This window comes from Mustela nivalis (genome assembly GCF_964662115.1).
Source record: "Mustela nivalis genome assembly, chromosome: 12".
In the NCBI taxonomy this organism is placed as follows: Eukaryota; Metazoa; Chordata; class Mammalia; order Carnivora; family Mustelidae; genus Mustela; species Mustela nivalis.
This window is the reverse complement of record NC_139031.1, coordinates 59,709,212-59,733,510: the sequence shown is the minus strand read 5'-3', so window position 1 is coordinate 59,733,510 and position 24,299 is coordinate 59,709,212. Positions and strand designations below refer to the sequence as shown.

General features: G+C 35.0%; 1 protein-coding gene across 1 annotated transcript; it reads left to right on the top strand.

Annotated features, from left to right (window-relative positions):
* Nucleotides 1–5: 5 nt before the first annotated feature.
* On the top strand, nt 6–24,299 carry TMEM106B (transmembrane protein 106B). Its single transcript, XM_082693329.1, has 9 exons — nt 6–241; nt 3,893–4,114; nt 7,055–7,118; nt 11,687–11,846; nt 15,784–15,924; nt 16,179–16,228; nt 17,196–17,249; nt 18,198–21,110; nt 21,322–24,299. Exons 2-8 carry the CDS (start codon nt 3,895–3,897, stop codon nt 18,334–18,336), a joined length of 828 nt encoding a protein of 275 aa, XP_082549455.1. The 5' UTR covers nt 6–241; nt 3,893–3,894; the 3' UTR covers nt 18,337–21,110; nt 21,322–24,299.

The window sequence follows — 24,299 nt, the reverse complement described above, 5'->3', positions numbered from 1 at the left end:
TCCTAGGTCACTCACTTCCTACGACAGCGCTCTGCGCAGGTGCGGACGCAGGTTGCAGCAGCGCTTGGCCTCAGCTGATGCTGTCGTCCTGCCGCCCCTCCCCCGCCCCGAATCCACGGTGCCCCGGCGCTTGTAGGCCTGTCGCTCCAGCCCCCGCGATCCGGACGGCAGACCCCGTGACCCTGTCCTCGGGCTTGTGGGCTCCGGAGCAGCTCGCGACTGCGCAGCGACCCGAGTGTTGGTGAGCGACCCCGGACGCGCAGCCCCTCGGTCCATATTTTGGAGTGGAACTGTGCGGCGGCGCCTTGGAAAGAGCGGAGAGGGACGGGGAGTTACGGGCGGAGAGGCCGCAGGGGAGCTGGGCCAGTTCGGGCACCGAGGAGGCGCTCAGGGTTGGCTGATGGCGTTGTTGGTTGTTGTGTCACCTCCTACCGGGGTCCAGCCTCTTGCCGACGGGGCTTTAGGCTTTGGCGCAAGCCCAGAGCATAAGGTTGATCCAGGCCCCCACACCTTGTACAGCCAGGTGGCCCCAGGTTTTGCTTTTCTTGAGTTTTCTCGCACGGTTCCCTTGATCTTATCTTTAACCTTTACAGAGTAGGCTGTGTACCCAGTCTTGTTTATGTGGCTTAGGAATGGTGCTGGCTTTCTTCGTTATCACAGAAGATAGTGACCCATTTAAATTGGATGGAGTGCTGTACTTTTTTTTTCTTTTTTCTTTTTCATCTCTTCTTGCTGTCTTAGATCCATGTTGGGTTTTCAGTGGGAAATTATGATAAAAACATTGAATACAGGGAAGAGAAGGGGGTTTAGCACCTAATGATAAACAAACCAGCGAGTGTCCAGGAATAGAAGTGGCTAAATATTTCTACACTGTGAGGGAAAATCCGGTAGGGAGGGTGGGGGGTATCTGACGAAGTCTGGTGCTAGTCAGTTAGTCTTGCTGAAACACCTGTTAAAGGCAGACTCATCAAGACAACTGTTAGATACACATAGAAGACAGGCCCAGACTGAGAGACATTTGATCTTGCCTTGTGTCTCCCCTCATCTCCCCACCAAAGCATTCTAGTGGGATGCATTTTACCCTTGTGTGTTAACTGAGATCCCAGAAAGGATGCTTCTGTGGCCACACTGCTGAGGCGCTCAGTCCCTGTCCAACTGATATTTCACATAGGTCACTGTGTGGGGAGAGTGATGTTAATTCACCCCTGAACCACCTGTGACTGGCATGTGTTGGTTTGGCTTGGACTTAATGTCATTAGACAAACCAAGAGAAGATAATGCATTTGCGAAAGTTACAAGCTCATTTGTTTTTAAATTTAACATGTACAATGTATATGGAGATTTTTAATAATAAAATTGTGAAAATAAGCATCTTCATCATTCTACACTTTTATATTTGTCTGCTAGTTGTATAATTTTTTTATTCTCCTGTTTACACTATGTTTGAATGATCCCCAACACTTGGATGGCATGCCAGTATTAAAAAGTGAACTTTTTTTGGTACTCCAGTATGACTTGAATTGTTGTCAGTTTTCCTTACTCAAATCACTGAGAATTTCTAAATTTTTAGAAGATTATTTATTTGACACAGAGAGAGAGAGAGAGAGAGATCATAAGTAGGGGGAAGGGGAGCAGCCGCTCCTCCTCTCCCCCCCAGCAGAGAGCCTGATGCTGGGCTTGATCCCAGGACGGTGGGATCATGACCCAAGCCACCCAGGCACCCCATTGAGGGTTTTTTTTTTTTTTTTTTGGTTTGTTTTTGTTTTTTAATTTTTAAAAGATTTTATTTGTCAGAGAGTGAGCGAGTGCACAAGTAGGGGGAACAACAGGCTCCCCACAGAGCAGGGAGCCCCATGTGGAACTCGGAACTCACTGGATCCTAGGGTCCTAGGATCATGACCTGAGCAGAAGGTAGAAGCTTAACCACCTGAGCCACCCAGGCGTCCCTCAGTTAGAATTTTTAAAAGAAATGTTCATCTCTTTGTATGAATGTCTATATAATAATCCATTTTTAGGAACTGATAAAAGATAGACGGTCTAATTTAGGAAGAGAAGAAATGTTTTTAAATGTTTAAATGTTTTATTCATTTTCCCTCACAATATCAGCAGGTTGGATTATATGACTTTTAAGTTCTTTTTCATCCTTAAAATTGTATGACTCTGGGCTAAAGTGTCTGCCTTCTTCTCAAGTCATGATCTCAGGGTCCTGGGATCGAGCCCCGCATTGGGCTCTCTGCTCAGCAGGGAGCCTGCTTCCCTTCCTCTCTCTCTCTTTCTCTCTCTGCCTGCCTCTCTGTACTTATGATCTCTCTCTGTCCAATAAATAAATAAAATCTTTTAAAAAAAATCTAAAATTGTATGACTCAACTGCAGTGCTATTGCATTACCTCCCTGCAGAGGTTATTTTGCTATAGGTATGATATTTATAGGTACTACTACTACCTATTCTTACTTGGTTTTAAATTTATATTAAATATAAATTTAAATTTTACCCATGTTATTTTTGATAGCATCATACTAAAATTTTGGAAATTAATGTACTAAGTGTTACTGTTTTGTACTGGTGAATTATTAAATATCTTTGAATATTAATTTCATAATTTTAAATGTGCCAACTGTTGAATGAAAAAAATGCAGGATTTGGTTTTTGCGTTGTTTATGTTTTAAATGTTAAGGCTAGAAATGTGAGAATGAGAAGAATTGTGGATTTTATTTATCACAAAGGGGCATGAATTTTAACAGACTGAAACTTACTTTGAACTTGTAACCAGGGGTTAGGCCCAAGGAAACCTGGCTCCAGGAGTCCCAAACAGACCAGGTTCAGCCACTCACCACTGACAAAAATCCAAAAGCAGAGAAAGGGGTGGTGGTGAAATAAGAAAGGAATTTATTTCAGTGAGGCCAACATGGGGAAGACGGAGGACTGAGGTCTCAAAACACTGTCTCCAAAGTGCAGAAAATACTTTTGAGTTTATATAAGGAAAATGTGGGACGAAACTGGATGGGTACATGCAAGTGGGTGGTAAAGGTTAGATCCACCATTGTCTTGGCATCAGTCCTGCTGGCCCCTTACTGCTTGAGGGGCTTGTTTGCCTCCCTTTATTGGATGCTTTGCCCTCAGTATCTTTGGCCTGCGTTTTAGAGATAAGCTGGAAAGAAGAATTTAATCAATTAGAAAGTACAGACTGAGGTTTAATGGGAGGTAATTGAAGTCTTCGAACTTGCCTGGTGATACATATAATAAGTAATCATAATTTGCCTAAACCAACTTTAGCTTTAGCACTAATTGGTTTAAAGATAGAATATGTTTTTGTCTTATTCTAAGAAAAGCGAAGCCCACTTTATTTTCAGAGAACCCTAAAAAAGTATAGACTTGTAAAATTTTAATGTTTGAAAGCCTATTCTCATCACAAGTCTGATATATCATTTATAATATTTTATTAGAAAAACACTTTGGAGGCGGGTGCCTGAGTACTTCAGTGGGTTAAGCCTCTGCCTTCAGCTCAGCTTATGATCTCAGGGTCCTGGGATCCAGCCCCTTATTGGGCTCTCTACTCAGCAGGGGCCTGCTTCCCCTAGCCCCCTGCTTGCCTCTCTGCCTACTTGTGATCTCTCTTTCGCTGTCAAATAAATAAATAAAATCTTAAAAAAAAAAGAAAAGAAAAACACTTTGGACTTTTGGATCCCTTGTTTCAGATATTACTTTGATTAAATATAATTCTAATCAGAAAGTAATTTGAATATTCCTGTGAAGTTTGCTCTATATTAATTAGGTTGTTATAAAATCTCATATTTTAAAATCTCATAAAATTAGGTTGTTATAAAAATCTCATAATGTTCTTGAGTATACTTTTTTCCTGAAATTTACTGTAAGATTCTTCTTTTTCTTTAGACATGGGAAAGTCTTTTTCACATTTGCCTTTGCATTCAAATAAAGAAGATGCTTATGATGGAGTCACATCAACTGAAAACATGAGGAATGGACTGCTTAATAATGAAGTCCATAATGAAGATGGAAGAGGTGGAGATGTCTCTCAGTTTCCGTATGTGGAATTTACAGGAAGAGATAGTGTCACTTGTCCCACTTGTCAAGGAACAGGAAGAATTCCTAGGGGTATGTGTTACTGTGTTGTTTTTCCTTTAAAGAGTAATTCCAGGCATTCACACAAATAATATAAAACCCATAGATCTAAGCACAACCCTCTGTGTTTCCGAAGTCTTTTAGAATTGAAGTGAAACCTGTATATTAGTTATCTTCAGTTAAAGAGATACAAAGAAGTAAATCTAAACATTTAGAAAAAAAGACCAGAAACATCTTAAGGTTCCTAAAGCAGTATTGAAAACCACCAGTCTACCTCTAGTACTTTTTCCTTTCCCACCTGCAATAGCAGATATGCAATATGTCTTTACTGAAATTTTTTAGACCTATTGGGAAATCAGTAGAGGTGGTAATCATATGTTGGGTTTTGGGAACAATTTCAGTAATTTGGTGACCCAATATTTTTAATTCATTATCTAAAGAATAGTAAGAAGCTAGTCATGGCCCAGTTAGTTAGTTAGTTAGTTAGTTATTCTTAGGAGGGGGGAAAATCAGTTTGTGGTATATCATAGGGAAATTCAGAAGGGAATAATCTTCATGTGCAGTTTGTAGGCTAGACAGACTTCAGTAGAAGTGGAAACAATAGAAATAATACAGATACATTGTGTTATTGTGTTATTCTTATTTACCGGTTGAAGTTGATAGGTATTCCTGCAGAAAGTAGAAGGACAAAGTGACAAGGGAAGACAGATCAGTTTATACCAGTTTCTTTTAAAAAATGCCTTAGGTTAGGGAAGTTTATTTATGAGTTGGCCTTTGAATGTGATGGTATTATCTTTTCAGAGAATGAAAGGATTTTTTTAGGCAAAAAGATTAGTGCCTCTGGCTCAGAGGAAGGAAAAAAGGACTATTTTAGCAATCTGGATATATTTTTAAGGTACAGCCTATAGGCTTTTTTTAGCAGCCTGGAAATGGATTGTGGTTAGTAGGAAATCAGGATGACCCTGGAAGTATTTTTGTCTGAACAGCTGGAAGAATGGAGTAGCTGTTTATTAGGATGGAGAACAGGTTTGTGTGTGTCTTCTGGTGAGAGAGCAAGAACTCTGTTTTAGAGATGAAAGTTTTGGGATGCGTATTTGGCATCTAGGTGGATATGTTTAATAAGTAGTTACAGTAAGTGTCTGAAATTCAGGTGCAAGCCCTCAGCTGGAGTCATCCGAATACAGGTGGTTAGTTGAAGCTGAGTTGGATGAGAGCACCAAGCTTATCAGTGTGAATAGAAAAAAAAAAAAAAGACACCCTAGTGCCAAACCTGGGGGCACTGGGACATTTCAAAGTCAGTGATTTAAGAAAGACTTAGCAAAGATAATGAAAAACAGCTATAGTAGAAGGAGGAAATTTTGGTCTCTGGTGTCCTGGAAATGAATGTAGAAAGTGCACCTAGTACGAGAGAGTAAGGACCTGTTGGATGCTACCAACAGATCAGGTAATATAAGGACTGAGAACTGACCATTGGATTTGGTGATGTACATGGAGACCACTGGAGACTTTTAAAAGAACAGCTTGGTGAGTTGCATAAGCATATAGAGCATGTACAGAGTGGGATCAAGAGAGTATAGGAGGAGTGAAGTTACATAGTGAGAAAATAGGTATTTTGAGGAGTTTTACTGTATATATAAGGAAGAAGAAAGACGGTAGCTGGAGGGCACTGTGAGGTCAGGAAAGAGATTTTTTTTTTTTTTTTTAAGATAGAGTGAATAATATGTATGCTGATGAAAATAATCCATAGAGAAAAAAAACAATGTAGGAGATGGGGGAATTATTAGATGTAGTGCACAAGTGCAGGGGGCTGCTCTCATAGAGGAGCATCTGCAGTTTAGGCTTTGTAGTAGGGAAGTAGAGTATATGGACACAGAAACAGGTAAGGTGAGTGGATGTGGTAGTGGGAGTTTGTGGAAGTTTTTTCCTGTTTGCCACATCATGAGCTAAGAGTGAGGATAGAGAAGAAGGTATTGGAGATTTGAAGTGAGAGTTGAAGTTATAAAGTTGTGGTTTTGGAGAGTCAGATTGAGAGTGTGAACTAGGAAAATTGTATGATGGTTGACATCTTTAAAGGCCACTTGAGATTAGTGATCGAAACGAGGCCAGTGAGCATAGTTGCATGTTTTTATGTATCCACATTTAGCTGTATCAGCATGGTAACTAAAAGGTTGCTTTTAATAAGCAGGATTATAGTTTAGTCAAATGAATACCATCAAATAAGACAGGATACATGTACATATGGAGAGAGACATACATACATAACATATATTTACTTGTGGGCGTGGGGAGGTAGTGTAAATGAGTGGAGACTTGTAGAAGGGGCAGGGAGGAATAAAGGAAACATAGGAAGCTTTAAAAGAGAATTTGACTGTAGTGCTTTAAGAGTTAATACAAAAAGTCAAGTACTGATAAGATTGCAGAATTGGTTTATTAAAGATCTATGTATCCATTAAAGTATATGGATATAGCCTAACCCAAGAAATAAAAGATGTGTGACCTGAGTTGTGGAAGCCTCATTTTGTATGGGCTTTTGAAGCATGAGACGTGTTATGTATTGATTGTGGTTTTCAAGGAGTATAGGGCAAAGGATTTCAGGACACAGAGGTAGCAGATATTTCTTTTGCTCTTACCCAGGTAACCAAGTCAGAATCTAAGCAGGAAATAGTAGTGGAAGAAGTTTTGGTACATTCAGATCTCCTGAAAGCTGAGCCTCTTGAGATCTTTTTCAGTAAAGTCATTACTCTTTCTCATTCTTTGTATTATTTGTATTCATAAGTAGATATCAAGTTTGAAAAATACATTATTTGTTTTGGAATTTAGTGTCTATTAGATAATTTTTGAAAATTTTGAGCAGTTTACCAGAGAGATGAGAGCTAGATGGTATTCTGGTCCTTCTAAACCAGACTTGGATAGAAAGCCACTATATTTTAATTAATCATATTAATAAATTTCTAAACCTATTTTTACTTTTAGGGCAAGAAAACCAGCTGGTGGCACTGATTCCATATAGCGATCAGAGATTAAGGCCAAGAAGGACGTAAGTGATGATAAGAAAATAGCAAATTTTGGGGGTATTTTTCTGCTTTTCAAATTACATATAATCACTCTAGGTTAACTATTAAAATGAAAAACGTTATCAGGTTCTTAAATTATGCCATCGATGCTTCACGTCATTTAAAAGAAGAAGGATTTCTGATTGGGATAAGGCCTTCAAAGTGGCATAGTGTCTCAATCTTCTCAAATCTATTTACTAAAACAGACAAACCTAGAAAAGCAGTAGGAAACAAACATTTTTATTAAAAATGGGTGTTAAGGTTCTCCTACTCACTCCAGATTAAAAATGGAGCAAGGATCAAAACATGTTAGCAGCTGTGTGGAATTTGTGAAGGGAAACAAAAAGAACTGCTAAAGGTCCTCAGAGTTCTGAGACAAAGCAAATGTTCTGATATGCAAGTCCCAAAAGCAAAAGATCCCACTCAGAACACTTCCAGCAGATACTTCTGGATAACCTGGAAAATGGGAGGACTCTTGGTGTGCTGCACCTTGGAGAAAGTGCAGAAAAGGTCAGAGAGAGATCCACTAAGGGCCCTTATGATCAGAAGGAACTAGACCATCTTAATCCTCAAAGACCTTAAGAAAACTCACCAAAAGCTATTGTAATAGGACAGACATATCCTAAGGAAAAGCCTGTGAGGGACTGAATCCATTTTGTACAGGGAAAGAATAGGGAAAACGGAAGAAAAGTTTCGAAAACTGGAGAGAGAATCTCAGAATTATAGAAGTATATATACATATAGGCCATCTTACAAAAAAAAAAAAAGAAAAGAAAAGAAAGAAAACAGTTAATTTTGTATTTTAATAGGAGATGGAGTTTTGAGCAGTGAAGCTAGGAAGGCCACCCTGGCTCATTCTCATCGCCTAAAATGGAAGCTTCTATTAAAAGTACAAAAACATTTCATTTAAAGATGAGCAACAAACAAGTATTGCAGTGAAGCATCATACAAAGATAGTGTTAAAGTGAAAATGCTAATAGATCATAGAAGCATATCAGAAAAACATGAAAACTAACAATATTATAAATGTTCTTAAAGAAATTTGAACTGTAGAAGCTATGAAATGCAGGAGTCAGAAATTGAAAAGCTCAGAAATGAGATGACTAAATAACATGAGGACGTGAACCTCTGAAAGAATTAGGAAATATTAATTTCAGAAATGGAGACAAGACCGGAAGAACAATTGGAAATAGATACCATGAAAAGTATAGCAAAGGGAAGAGAAGTTACAAAGGAGGAAATGAAAACACACACACAAATTAATGAAAAATAAGCAAAGATTGAACACTCATATAATTGAAGCTCCTGAAGAAAAATCAAAGGAATCAAACTGAACAAATACTAAACATTCAGTTCAAGAACACTTCCTGGGGATGCCTGGGTTGCTCAGTTGATTCAACATCTGCCTGGGTCTTGATTCCAGGGTGCTGGGGTGGAGTCCCACATGAGGTTCCTTGCTCAGCAGGGAGCCTGCTTCTCCTTCTGCCTGCCACTCCCCAGGCTTATGCTCTCTTTCTCTAACAAATTAAAAAAAAAAAAAAAAAAACTTGAAAAAAAAAAAAAAGAAACAAACCACTTCCTCAAGTGAAACAAGACATAGACCTACATATTGAAAAGACATGCCATGATCTTCAAAACATTATATCCGGACTTCAAATGTAAAAAGCAAAACAAAACAAAACAGAAAAACCCTTTGAAAGACCCCAGACAGAAGGATCAATTAATTTATAAGGGATAGAAAATCAGATTGGCCTGCTTCTTACCCACAGTACTCCAAATAAGTAACCAGTAGAGCAGCCTATTTAAATATTCATAGAAAAAAAAATAAACAAGATTTTAAAAAGGTTGTTCTGACCCTTTATTATAAAACCTATAGTAGATGGTTATGAATGTTCAAGAAATTAGGCATAAGTCCTCTATAATCTCTGGATGGAAAAACTTTACGTAGGATTCAGAATCCAGTGAGACAGAAAAGATTAATTTGAAAAAACCTAGATTAACTTTTACAAGATGAAAACAAAACCTTAAATGAAGCCAGAATACAAATGGCAAACTGGGAAGTGATGTCTGCACCTTACCACAGATACCATGAACGAGTAGTCCAGAAAAGAGAAATAGAGTTCCTTTAAACATGTGAGAAGATGTTCAGTCTTGCTCATAAGAGAAAAACAGATTAAAACAATAGTGAAATACCATTTCTTATGTCAGATTAGGCAGAACTCCAAATTTTGACAGTGAATTGTTTGGCATACTCATAACTTGTTAGTGAAGAGGAATTTGGTGTTAGCTAGGAAAATTATATACGCATTTACCTTTTGGCTCAGGAATTCTCCTTTGAAAATTTTTTTCTAAGGATAATTGTCAAATATAGTAAGCGGCTTTTATGTAAGTTACTCACTGTGCCAGTGTCTGTAATTGCAGAGGACTAGAAATAATGTAAATGGCCAGTGATAAGGTTCTGGTAGAATAAGTTATGCTACGTCTATATGTGATAAAATGAAATGAGGAAGAACTCTGTATTTTACTAGAGTTGATATCCAGAGTACATTTTTATCTGAAAACACACGTGCATACAGAGAAGGAGGGAGAAACAGTGGATTGATAAACCAAAGACTAATAAAATGATTACTCTCAGAGTTTGGGAGGGAACTTGGAAGAGGGAATAGGTAAGCAAGTGAGATGATCATGTGTATGTATATGTATTTATATTTGGGGTTTAGAAGTACGTTTTTAAAAAATAGAACTTAAAAGATAAAATCCGAAGTAAAAAAAAAAAAAAATTCCTAAAATTTGAAACAAACTGAAACAAATGATTCTAATGATTCTGACTATATCTAGTTGGTGGCATAAGTACAGATGAAAGAATAACTTTAAGTGACTTGAAAATATTTTCATTTTGACTGTCAGTGTCTAGTAAGATGTGTTCTAAATGACAAAGATGACAACAAAAGTTTGAACTGCACTCAAAAGCTGCATTGTTAGTAGTAATGTTAGTATAATTTTGAAACTTACACGTAAAGCCAGGTAAGTAAGTGTTTACTAATGCCATTAGGGATAAGATTCTTAGCATAAACACTAAGGGGTAAAAGTACAAAATCAAATAAATTTGATTTCTCTCTTCCAAGCAAGATGGGATCATCACAGGGACTAGATACATTCTTCCATCTAAAACAGCTAAAAAACTGGACAGATAAAGTGAAGTAATATTTCTAGATAGTGGACATCAGGCAGTACAAGGACAGTGGTAACAGAGAAAGGGAAAACAAATGAGGTAAGCCCTGGGATTATTACCACCTTACTGTCTAGGAAAAGATACCAGAGCGCAGCACAATGGAAAGAATCCAGGCAGAGCTTAGCATTCCCCCTAAACTGAGGAGATGCATGGTATTGGTGATCTAGGAGTCCAAGACTGGAATTAGTAGGTCAGAGTAGGGTGGAGAGCTACACTGGGTAGGTGTAGGGGGGTAGAGAGCTATACTGGGTACTCCTTGAGTGTTTCACTGAGTACTGATCAGTGTATAATGTGTGAGGAAAGTACCGGAGGCTGAAGAAAGAACCACACAAAACAGAGCAAAGGGGACAGTCCTCAGAGCCCACATGAGGCCAGGGATAGTTTCCACCAGTCTTTGTGGAAAATCTCATAATTCATAGGGAATTGTGTGGAGTACTCAAATTATTTCCACAGACCTAGAAAGAAAGAAAGAAAGAAGGAAGGAAAGAAAGAAAGAAAGGTGCTGTGGGCTTTGAACTGAGAGTTACTTGGTGGAGAAACGAGGAAAATTTGTATTTTGAAACCCTAGTTTTGAGGGTAAACTTGAAGATAGAGGCAATTTTTGTCTCTGGAGATTGGAAATAAAGAGGGAGAGATAGAAGAACTACATTTCAAGGGCAGTTAGAAGAGTAGAAAAGCATGGAAAGTTTATTTTTTCTTTTCTTATATCTACATACTATTATCCCCTTTTCTGATTTTCAAGAAACAGTTTAACGACATCATCAAAGCAGAGTTGATTAATGTAAACAATATTTTAAAATCTGAGTACATAAATACTTTGGGATGAGACTCAAAGTCTTAGTGAGACTTCATGAGATTGATGAGGCATGTGGTTATGTCATTATGTTTTTAAGGGCTTCACGGGTTCTGATGAGCAGTCACTTCAGGGAATTATATAATGGTAAAACCCACATGTGAAAATTCTGCTTTAGTGAATTTAGAAGGGAGTCTTGAAATCCATATTTTTATAAAGTTCCCCAGCTTTTCCCCCAGTTCCACTGTGCAGCCTGGTTTAGGAAACACAGTAAATGTTGTATGTGCAGTAACCCTGAAACCCCTGTCTCCAAAAAGGAACATACATCTTTTAAGGAGAACATTTCAACACGTAATAGACCAGATCCAACCCAACTAAATACTTTTATAATGTAAAAGGTTGGTAAAATTAATACATCTTTTCCTGCTAGTGTAACGGGAAAAATTGACGTTGAACATACCTTCTCTGAATGTTTCATTATGTAATTTTTGATACATATGTATTTCAATACTCATTTTTCTTTTCAGAAAGCTGTATGTGATGGCTTCTGTGTTTGTCTGTCTGCTCCTTTCTGGATTGGCTGTGTTTTTCCTTTTCCCTCGCTCTATTGACGTGAAATACATTGGCGTAAAATCAGCATACGTCAGTTATGATGTTCAAAAGCGTACGGTATATTTAAATATCACGGTAAGTACAAATTCACATTAAAAATATTTGACTGCATTCCTTTATGATATACACCTTTGTCCCTTTAGAGAATATTAAATGTGACACTGGTCAGTTTGCTTTCTGTATGTCTGCTTTTGATCCTCTATCATTTCTGGTTCTGCTGAAAATGGCAAATAATAATTACTGGCAATTGTATATACAGAATTATTTAGCATTTGGAGTTGCCTTTAAGATGGTAAAACAAACAGTTGCTGGCAAAAAAAAAGAAAAACATTTACAATCTGTTTACTTTTCAACATTTGACTCCAACTAATTCCTTGCAAAATGTTAAAATAGTTGATTCTATAAATGTGACAAATGTACCATTTTCTTTTCCTTATATTTGGTGAAATACAGTTTTTGCCATTTTAACAGACTATTCCTTTATGGCGTTTAAAGTACAAGAGACTGATTTCTCTTATAAATTAGTATGTGGGAAAATATCTGCAGTGTTTTCCTGGACACTCGTTTTTAATACTCTACAGCCTTCCCACTCCTGAAAATAGGAAACAAAAAAACCTCAGAGAAGGTCTACCTGTTTATATGTTAATATTTGTTTGAAAAGAAGCATGGTTTGCAAACCACTGAATTATTAAAAAGGAACATATATTGGTTATGCCATTAGCAATTATGTTTGGGTTCAGGCCTCAGAGTGCATCTGTGTGGCAGTGGTTTGTTTGGAAGAGTGATACTGGACTTTAGTTGGTTTTCTTTGCAGAGGGGGTACTGTATGCGTGAGGTGGAGGTAGAGATAAAGCTAGTTGTAGTTGAGGGGAGAGGTTTGGAGGGACAGGAGTGTAGAGAAATGGTATGTTAAAGTGAAATTACTCATTAATTGAAGGAAAGAAAGAACTCCCATGGGTCCATTTATTCTCATTGCTTAGCACCAAAAGTTGTTAATCAGATGAAGGGCTTTTTAAAAAAAAAAAGTATCTGTGGAAAAAACATGTACATAAAACAACACAGTGCTAATTGTAAATCAATTTCATATGACTAGAGAATTACTGTTGAGTATTTTCTCATTTTAACAGCCATTTGGAATGAGGAGTGTATTTTTCTTTGTGTACAGTTTTTTAAAAGTGGCCAGATTTTTTTGGCCAATCTCCAGAACTTGTTTTAGTATCAAATATTATAAATGTATAATAAAAGTCATGTGATATTCCCTTTTATATATCAGTGCATTAAGATGTAAATATCATACTTCAGTAATTATTCAGGAATTCCCACTTTTTTGAGATACATTTAACTGAGAAAGACCGAACATTAAATAAGAAATAGCATTATCATATTATATAAACATTAAGTTTGACTGGAAAACTGTGAGATAAAAGGTTGAGTTTTTCATAGGTTCTCTGTCAGTATTTTGGAAAACAGAATTATATAATATTACTTTTGTTTCTTAAAATGAGAAATAGACAGTCTTACTACTTTCTCTGTTACAGTAATATTTGTCTTTCTGCTTATGAATATGTTACCATTATACATTTGACACCCTTGATGTCTTTTTACTTCTGCTACCTAGACCTATTAATATATACATATATTTGCTAATAATGCATATATACATTTGTATACACATATACATTTATAAATGTAGCAGGATATTTTCATATAACGTGGATATTTTACCATGTTAAGGGCCCTCATGGTCTTCTATATGGCTGTATTGCCATTTACTCAACCATTTCTTAATAGATGCTTAATTTTGCTATTACTAATACTCAGAAAACATCTTTGTACTTAAACTTTGTTTCCATTTTAGGTTATTGCTATAGGATAGATTCCTAAATACAAATTTGCTAACTAAAGATCACAGATCATTTTAAGGTTTTTGATAATAAATCATCATTACTTAAAAGCTAATGATTGTGGTCTCTTGACTTACAGATTAAGTGGATTCTCACTGCTTTCAGCAACAAAATGTCTGAAATGTACCAAACTTTGTCTTTTTTTTGGTCTGTCTTAATGTTTCTTTGTAATTCTAATGCTCAATACATCTTTTTCTAATTCTTGTATTTTTGTTGTCAATCAGTTTTTCATTATTGATCCCTTTAATAGCTATGGGCACTTCAGAGAAAGACACATACCAACGTTATTTGCATGTACAAAGGAGTCCATGATTTTTCTGCATCCCATTCTTCGGCCTGAATCAGAAGGTCCATTGACTTCAAATAAACAGTCCCTTTTCTATAGTGTCTAGAAGTTAAATTGACATGGGTATTAAGAGCTAAGTAGATGAAACTTTTATATATTTAGATAAAGGTTATTTCTACTACATTATGGAATTTTAATTCTCCATATAACTAGATTAATAAATAAATGTGATCATAAAAATCACTGATTGCTAGCATATTCTCTTTTTATCCTTTTTTACTGAGACTGTTTCTCTCTTTTTCACTTACCCCATAATTGCCATTCTCCATCTTTCTCCATGTTCATATTAATTTATAAGCCCACATTTAGCTTTTCTTAATACTTATTTTCGTATGTACATATTTTATGCATCTTGGTTTTCTCACTTGTTAATTCCTTGTAGAAATCTCTCCTAATTTTCTGGCTTAGAGTTAATCCATTCTTTTTAATGGGCTGCATAATAGTCCATGTAATGCTTTAGTACTATTCAGTCATTATTTTTATAGCCGGTCATTTAGTTTATTTTCAGTCTTTTTTTGTTTGTTTGTTTTTGCCACTGTTGTCATTAACATCCAGTGTTTTTATTTCTTTAGGATAAATGCTCAAGTACGATTGCTAGGTCACAGGATATACATTATTTTTATATTAATGGCCGTTGCTAGATTTCTTAGCAGAATGGCTGCAAGACTTCACATGTTTTCCAGGAATGTAAAAATAGACCCTTTTGCTCATATCCCTGCCAGCAATAGGATTTGTTGCTTGCTACAGGTTTTACTAGTTTAATGAATATAAAACAATATTCCTTTTGTATTAAAACAACTTTTTCCCAACTCTAAATGAATTTGAGAATTTCTAAGTAATTTCTAAATGATTTCTCATCATTTATATTTGTACTGTTTTGATTTATTTCTAAAATATGCTTTGCTCTTGTTTGCTTTATTATTTTTTTTTCTTAAGGCTTTGTCTTTTTAGTTTGTAAGGACTCTTTGCATAGGTGGTAACCATTACAATCTGCCTTACAAATATTTAAGATTTATCATTTAGTTCCTGTAGATATTCTTTCATGATGACTGTTTCAGATGTTTTATTTTTTATCTGTTGTTTCTTGACTTAACATTTTTTCTTCATTGGCCATTTTCTAAAATAATTTGAGATAATAGTTGTGAATTAGAATTGCAAAAGTTCCCCCACTTATTAAGAATAGAAATGATGTAGCTCCATTTCTTTCCAACAAACAGACTTGAATCTATCCTATTTCTTCTTCAAAGGAACCCAGTGGAAATTTCTACTTATATACAAGTTAAAATACCAATTCTTTTTAAACAAAATTTATTTAAAGTACTATTTAATGTTTTAAATGGTTATCTTTATATTAATAGAATAAGAAGTAGCTTACTGATAATGTCTGTAAAGATAACCTGTATATTAACATTTAGCAAAAATTTAGATTAAATTTAAAAATTATTGTTATAGAATTTTTGCTAAGGCCACAAATACATTTTCTAACATTCATTTTGTATATTCCTATAATGTACATTTTCTGGGCCTGTTTTTTTAAATTGTATGTTTATTATCAGCATAATATAGCACTCATCATAAACCCAAATAATCAGTTCATTTAATGTCTGTCCTATATTATTTTTGGCAATACTTTTCTTCCTCCTAATAACTGAAGCATGGCCAAAGCTGAAGTCTTATTTATTTTTTTGAAATTACTTTTTAAAATTAATTTTGAATACATACTTGGTATGCTTATACATTTTCTGTCTTGTTTCTTTTGCAGAACACACTAAATATAACAAACAATAACTATTATTCTGTTGAAGTTGAAAACATCACTGCACAAGTTCAGTTTTCAAAAACAGTTATCGGAAAGGCACGCTTAAACAACATAACCAATATTGGCCCACTGGATATGAAACAAGTAAGCTTCCATCATGAAATACTTCACAGGAGTTCAATGAGTCTTGACTTTGTCTCTCATATTAACTTGAGGGAGGGGAGAATTTCCTCAAAAACTTGACCTTGACATGTGTCCCTTCCATGTATAAGAGAAAGTCTTAGAAGCAACTTTGCAAAGGGAGACATTTCTAAACTTTGAAATTGTGAAAGGTGTCTGAAATAGTTGATGCTTTGCCCCTCTTTCCAATTGGCTTACTTTCATTTTTTGCATTTCAGATTGATTATACAGTACCTACTGTCATAGCAGAGGAAATGAGTTACATGTAGTAAGTTTTGATTTTTAATAATCTTCTCTCATTAGATTATAAAGTGAGGAATAAAGTGTATCGATATCTTCTGAATTACCTGCCATCTTCGCAGTCAAGAAACCACATTTGGAATATTCCCGGCCTCTCACTGATCTCTTTCTGTTCTCCTGTGCCAACATATATCATATTTATTATGTGCATTATGTACCTATATACCTAGTTTTGTTTTTTACTGATTTTTCAGAATTAAGACAAATATACCATGTCACCTTCTAATTATTCTGAGAACCGTATTCTCATACACTTTAGTATGTATTGACTTTTTAGTATTGGAAAACTGAAAGTGCTAGTACTTTATAATACTCTTGTTGGTTTGAAGTTCTGAAGCTTTTCATTTGGGTCTGATTATTGACTCTCATTAAGTTAAAAAAAAAAAAGGATAAATTTTTACCATCTTTTGATAATCAGGCTAACAGAATTCTGAGTAACAGACTGTTCACTACAATTTCAAAAGGTGAATAAAAAGTGACAATTATTTGTAGCCTGTGTTAAACAACTCTACAACTGCTGTAGTAGGAAAGCAGGTCTGTTTCTAGAATGAAAAGTCATGAAAATATTTATCATTATTTGACGTATAGAAAATGTTCGATCAATAAATGCTGTATCTTCTTTTTTTTAGATTTATTGATTTTAGAGAGCACATGCACAAGCAGGGGTGGACATGGAGGGGTAGAGGGAGGGAGACAAGAGACTCCCTGCTGAGCAGGGATCCTGACTCTGGATTCGATTCCAGGACCCTGAGATAATGACCTGAGCTGAAATCAGGTCAGATGCTTACCATGTGAGCCACTTAGTGCCCCACTTTATATCTTCTTTATAGTATCTCTGTTAGCTCTAATTTAATTAATTAAAATCATAATTAAATGATTTTAAGTTTGTAATATTATAGCCTGCATTTATTCACATTGTTTTTTCTTTTTAACAGTGATTTCTGTACACTGATATCCATCAAAGTGCATAACATAGTACTCATGATGCAGTAAGTATCAGATTTTCTTGAGATTTTCTTTGGTAAACTTTAGATTTATAACATTGGCTTATAGCATATACAGCAGCTTTACAAATATCAGTTCATTTGGGTTTTAAACTCTGCAAAGGTGTGATGAGATGAGTAAATATTATTTCACTTGACAAATGAGACAGTGGGGAGCTCAGAGGTGAAGGATGACATGGCCCCTAAATAGTGAATCTGGACCTTGCAGGAATGCTAGAAAGTGCAAGTGGGTGGATTAGAGAGGAGAGCAGAGCGCAGCATTCAATTTTCTGCTGCCTGTGGTAAAAAAAAATCCTCAACAGTAATGAGAAGTACTGTTACTGGTTTGAAAGTTTGGTGTTACTCAAAGTCCTTAAAACATTGTAGGCTATAGGCTTGTTATTTGGGCCATTAACTGACATCTGAATACATTTTCCTGTGATGAGAGAACTATGATTTTTTTTTAAGATTTTATTTTTTTATTTATTTGAGATTGAGAGAGTGAGTGAGCAGGAGGGAGAGAGAATCTGAACAGACTCTGTGCTGAGCACAGAGCTGGGTGGAGGGCTCGATCTCACAACCATGAGATCATAACCTGAGTTAAGACCAAGAGTCAGACGCTCAACTGACTGAGCCATGCAGTGGCCTGTATATAATTATTTTTAAAAGTGAAATGAACTTACATATTTTTGTCTAATGATAAGTGTCCTGGAAACATTATATTTGTTTTGTATAATTATTTGAGTAGGGCTGGCTAAACCAGCATTTATGTTACCTGTTGGGGAAGTAGTCCCCAAGAGGCTCACGTCCACAATATTAAGTTACCATTAATCAGTCTCTCTCAGGAGAAAATTTTGGTTATATAAAAGTATTCTCACTTTGGAAGACTTTTTTAATGTAACTGTTGAATGTTTCTCCCCATTTCAGTTTTATTGTTGTTGTTTTCTTTTTTAGAGTTACTGTGACAACAACGTACTTTGGACACTCTGAACAGATATCGCAGGAGAGGTACCAGTATGTTGATTGTGGAAGGAACACAACTTACCAGTTGGGGCAGTCTGAGTATCTAAATGTACTTCAGCCACAACAGTAAAAACTGAAAGAGCTGCCAATGGAGAAGAAGAAATCCCTATTAATATTTTCCTGAACTCTGAAGGATGAGGTACTTACTTCCTAATAGGAGATCTTAAATTGAACAAACCTAAAGTTTACATTTCCATTGTAGGGGTACAGTTGAAAGTATGCGGACTTGTACATTATTGCAACACTCTACTCTGTGTTCAAGGTATCTGTACCAGGATCTTTTACTTGAATCTAAATTTGCCGGTTGATTTCTTCTCCTCCTCTCCCCAAAGGATAACATTGAGACTTCCCATGTGGGACAGTAAATAATTATTTACAATTCACAACTTCAGTCACCACTGGAAACATAATTTTGATGATGAACGGAATTTGAGAAACTTTATTTCTGAATGTTTTTATAGAAAATTACTGAGAGCCTGTTATTCATGAAAGACTTTCAAAAAATAACCTTTTTTTGGTTTGTTTTATAAATTTCCATTGCTACATAGTAGTATTTCAAGATATTTTAGCTTTTAGCTAGAACATTTGTAGTTTTTCATTTGTTGAAATTCTACTCATTTGCACGTTTCTGTCAGTCTTACTTCAAGCTAGTGCTTGCATAACACTAGAAACCAAAATAATCATTGCAAAATTCTGTACCTAAAATTTTTTAAAGCCCCATTTCACATATCTTTCCATATAAGTAAGTTTTGTGAAATTTTTGTGTAGTCCTCAAACATAGTTAATGTACAATACTGTAAATAAACTGTGCATGGCTTTTATACAGCTTTAATAAATGTCAAATAAAGTACAAAGTGGAGTAAGTTGCTCTTAAAAATAAAACAGGAAAATGAAATTCAGAAACTTATAGAATATGAGTCTGGCTCCAATTACATATGGGAATAGGCATAAAGTAGTTTTGAAATAAAGTATTTTGATGCTCCACCTTTTTTTTAATGTTGCTTTTCATGCTAACAAATTGTGGAGACACTTTTCACAACTCTTAGGTACCCAAGTCACCCCCATCATCCATTTTATGCCTGTTTTAAGGAGGGAATCATGTCTTTGGTAGAAGTTATCCAAGAAATCTTGGTCATTAAATGATGGTGGCAATATCAAAATAAAACCTATATTACCCTTTTTAAAAATTTAGTAACTTTACATATCACATGGATACCATGCCTCTAGCAGTTACATTTTAAAATTTTCAGTTTTTCGTTTGGATTTTATTTAAAATTGTTTTCAAGTGTAAATTACTAACTTTTTCACTTTGCTGTTTTATATTTTCAATACCATTTTCCGTTTGGACTTCTTGCCTTTTCACCTGACAAGTTTCTGATTACCTTGTAAATAAGTACCACTGAGGGTAGGGGCCGACTGTGATACCAAAAATAAATAAATAAATAATAAGTGGCTTGAGATTAATTTCTTTCTGTTCCCTTGTGACAGAAGTCAGGTTCCCCGTCCCCCAAAGTGCCTAACTTAGGTCTGAAACATACGTCTTTATCAGTCGGACTCTCTCAGCTGTAACACATAAACTTTAACTATTTAGAGCGAATGAAGCCTCCTTTTTTGCCTTGCAACACTCAGGTCTCCCTTTAGCTTTCATATCATTTTCTCCATGTTTTCCTGAGTGAATATTTTAAATGGGTAGAACGCACAAATTTCTTTCTTCTTTTTTTTTTTTTTTACTGCTTGTCTTACCTCAGTCCATTGCTAGCACATCCATCTTTGCTATTAAAATCGCCCCATTACATCTGTTATAGACCTACTAGTCAGACCAATCTTAATGTGTTTTTCTTCTCTTTTTTAACTACTCATTCTCCTTGAAGCTGCACACTTGCCTCATATATTGTTTGTTATTTTTCAGTTCATTCTCATTTCATTTTCCCTCATTCTCTGTCTTTTGACATCTTTTAATGAGTATTATCTAGATCTTTTCCCTCAAAATTTCTAATCCTGTGACTTTAGCCAACAGTTATTTATCTTAGGGCTTCCGAGTCTTTCTATACATCTCTCAGGTCACCTCTCTACCTAGAGATAAGAGTATCCCAGTGACTCTCTGTGTAAAATCATAAAATATTTGAAAAATTTTTTCATATTCTGTTCTGTTGTTCTCTCCTTGTCCTCATGTCCCATTTACTTCAGAATCACCACTCGTTTTTTTCAAAATCATCCTTCAGATATGCCTCCTTGAGAAATCAATCCTGATTTATTTTTCTTCTCTGTGTCTTTTAACCTTGGTAAAGTATGTAGTGTAAATTAAATGTATTTTTCTATTATTTGTGGTTCTGGTAACCTGTTAGAGTGCATGTATAGAGTCTACTGAGGAGACAAAGTGAGGGAACATTTGCTTTCAGTGACTTAGTTGTGAGTTTTTTTTTTTTTCATTTTTTAAATTAAAAACTCTTTATTATACCTACTTTTCCATGAAATATAAGGTAGAAAAGGCTAGAATATAAAATAAATGCAAACCAGTAGTAGAGGAAAAAAAAAGGATCATCTGTGACTACTTCCAGAGACTTTTAAGCAACTTATCAGAATAAGCCTGGAACAAAACAGGCTTTAAATTAATACAATTACCAAAATACATTCAGGTGAGATAGAATTATAGCCATTGAACACACACACAGGGAAGAACGAATGAGCACTGTCTAGTGAATTTTTTCTTACATAGTGATAGGGTAGATAACCAATACATTTTTTAAAACTGCTCTCAGATCTTATTCGAAGGATATGGTAAAGATGTTACATTTTTTCTGATATTCTCAAGAATAATTTTCTCTTAAATTACACTTTTAAGGGGCCCCTGGGTGGCTCAGTGGTTAAGCCGCTGCCTTCGGCTCGGGTCATGATCCCAGGGTCCTGGGATCGAGCCCCGCATCGGGCTCTCTGCTCAGCGGGGAGCCTGCTTCCTCCTCTCTCTCTCTGCCTGCCTCTCTGCCTACTTACCATCTCTGTCTGTCAAATAAATAAATAAAATCTTTAAAAAAAGAAAAAATTACACTTTTAATAGACTGGTCATTCTAACCAAATCCAATATTAGAACAAAGTCCCTGGGTATTGATATTACATGTATCTAACATGCCCTTCTGTAGAGCTCTTCCATGTGTTTTTCTTTATATAATTTCTCTAGTCCTGTGAGTCAGACAAAGCTGTGCTAGGATCCTCATCTTTTAGAAAAGGAAGGAGAGGCATGGAGAAGTTAAGGGACTTGTGGAAGATCACATACTTCGTAAATAGTTTTATTGGGGCCAAACCTATTTTTTCGGTCTCTCATGTATGTGCTCTGCCATTTAAAAGAGTCCACTAGGAAGCCCTGTTGACTCAGGTTAGTATGATTAAAACTCAGAGACAACATACACTTAGTTAATAGTGACAATGAAAATAATATGGATGGACTAAGATTTGGGTACCTTTAACTTGGTACCTGATATATTCCTAATGAAAAATGAGCCCTTGTACAATATTTTTGACAATATTTTGGTATAGCATAATTGACAGCTGATTTCTTCTGTTAAAATTTATACTCCTTGATCATTCCAGTAACAATATGGCTGATAGGTTGTTGGAGTAGTCTATTTATAAATAGTAGAGATTAACGTATGTGAGATTTAAAAGAACAGTGAAAAATAGATACCAGGAAAATTGCTTGAAATTGCTCGATAACCATCTTTACTATAGTACATAACTTGTAAATGTGGTTTTATTTGTGAGCAGTTTTTCTGTGCCTTTTTGTTTGTTTAGGCCAGTGAGATAATTATTTTCTGTAAGAGTTCATGACAAAGTAAAATTAAATTTAGATCTGTAGTTTGGAAGTGATATGGTGCAGTGTTAAATAGACAGAAAATGATTGCCAAAACACAATTAAAAGTATCATTATTGCAATACAGATCTGGGTATTTTGTTGCAGGGCATGTCCCCAACTCTCTTATATACCAAATTTTTAAAAATTCTTAAATAATTCTTTATAATGATTCTATTTCATTTAATAAAATAGTTTGTTAGATGCTTGAACCCAAAGTAAGTCACTGTTCAGTATAACAAATAGTTATTAGTTACTGTTTCAGATACTGTAGTAATTTCTTATGTGCATTATCTGATTATTACTCAGAAGCACCCTCTAAAGTAGATACTGACAATGCCCCTTGTTTTATATCTGAGGAGATCCAATTCTAGAGCAGTTAAGAAATATGCATAAACTTGGAAGTGGCAGATTTGAGATTCAAAACCTGTGAAATTGACCCAAACATCATTGGTCTTACAATTAGCATGTTTTCCTTCCAGCCTTCGAAAATGTTTTGTTTGTAAAAATATGTTGGTTGTTTCACTTAATATATAAGAGTTTGAGGGTTTTGATAGTATTTTTAAAAATACTATTAGGATACTTTATTATTTTGTAGATCTTTGGTATGATACAAATGGTTTATCAATGAATTTTAAGGTTTTTAAAATTAATACTTCTCTGTTACACAGGATTTTTTTCTTTTTAAAAGAGAAAATTTTAAATTTACAAATATACATCAGACTTCATTGGTAAGCAGTATGAATTGAATTTCACAGTATTAGGTTGCAAACTGAAGGTTACTTATCATAGTGTCATGATTTTTAGGTCATAATATCTGAAAGCAGCAACTACTTGACTCAAATACATCCAAGAATAATTAAATTTTATTTCTCTTTTTTATAAAATCAGATTTTAAATGAGATGTTTATCTAAAACTTATTTTAAGGAAAATATAGGTGTTTGAGAAGATGGGGTTAAAAAAACTGTTAAACATTATTTCTTTAAAAAAATTTATTTTTACATGAAAACAATATATTTGTAATGTGCTTCGATCAAAAATTTTACTTCTGTATCCCAGATCTACCTACTTCAAAGTAAAAATTTTCACTTAGCTGAAATTTCTGATTAGAACTTATATTTGTACATTTTTGTGCTTAGTGAGAATGTAAATTTCACAGTGGATTTTTGAAATTTATCCTTACTTTGAATTAAAGCAAGTGATATATTTATAACATTACTATAGGGATGAAAATGGTAGTTTCCATTTTTTTAAAAAAATGAGTGTGATCATGTTTTTAGTTCTTTTTACACATGTTTAGCACAGGCTCTAAATTAAATACCTGTGTTGACCCTAAAAATATTCCATAAATTAATTTAACAAATATTTGGAAAGTTTTTCATAGCTTAATAGCTCTTCTAGAAGGAAATTGTTGCCTTCTGTTTAATTACATTAATTGAAATGTATTTAAGAGAAATGTTTTCAGCATATTTTATATACTAAAAAACAAAAAGGATTAGTATTGGGCCAATGGCCAAGAGGTAATATTACTACCATGTAGACTATTACTATTCAAATTGTCCCACCTCCCCCAGAATTTTAGAAACTAGAAGTCTGGGAGATACTGTATCAGCTGTGGTCAGGTGATTCTAAGTGCTGTAAGTAAGTACTATTCATCTTTTAATTATTGTGTGAGATGGAACAAATGCAAAGTTACAAAAGATGCATAATTTCATTATGTAATGGTTTTTTTAGGCATAAAATATCAGCGAGCTATGCCTTATGTTTTGTTGTATATTTCCTTTGTAGAACTAAAGTAAGATTTTGGAGAAGGATTTAAAATGCTTGCTGACTTGATCTGATTGGTCACATATTTGAATGATGGCATTACTGGGTAGATTCTAGTCCATGATTCTAATTGTGGAATAAAGAATAATACAGAAAGACAGACTATGCTTGGGCACTTACTCTTTGCTATTATCATGTGTTAGCTTCCATCATAACACACTAAATTTCCAAGTTGAGCAGTTCTGTAATTGTAATTATTGTTGCTGTTCATGTAACAAAATATGCTTATATTAGTAAAAGGAATAGAAGTGCCCCCAAATGCTATTTTTTTAATTACTTGTAACTGTTGCTCTTGTAATTGTGTATGACAGAATAAAATTTGTAAACATTTTAGCATGAAAAATAAATTTGTATCAGTCAA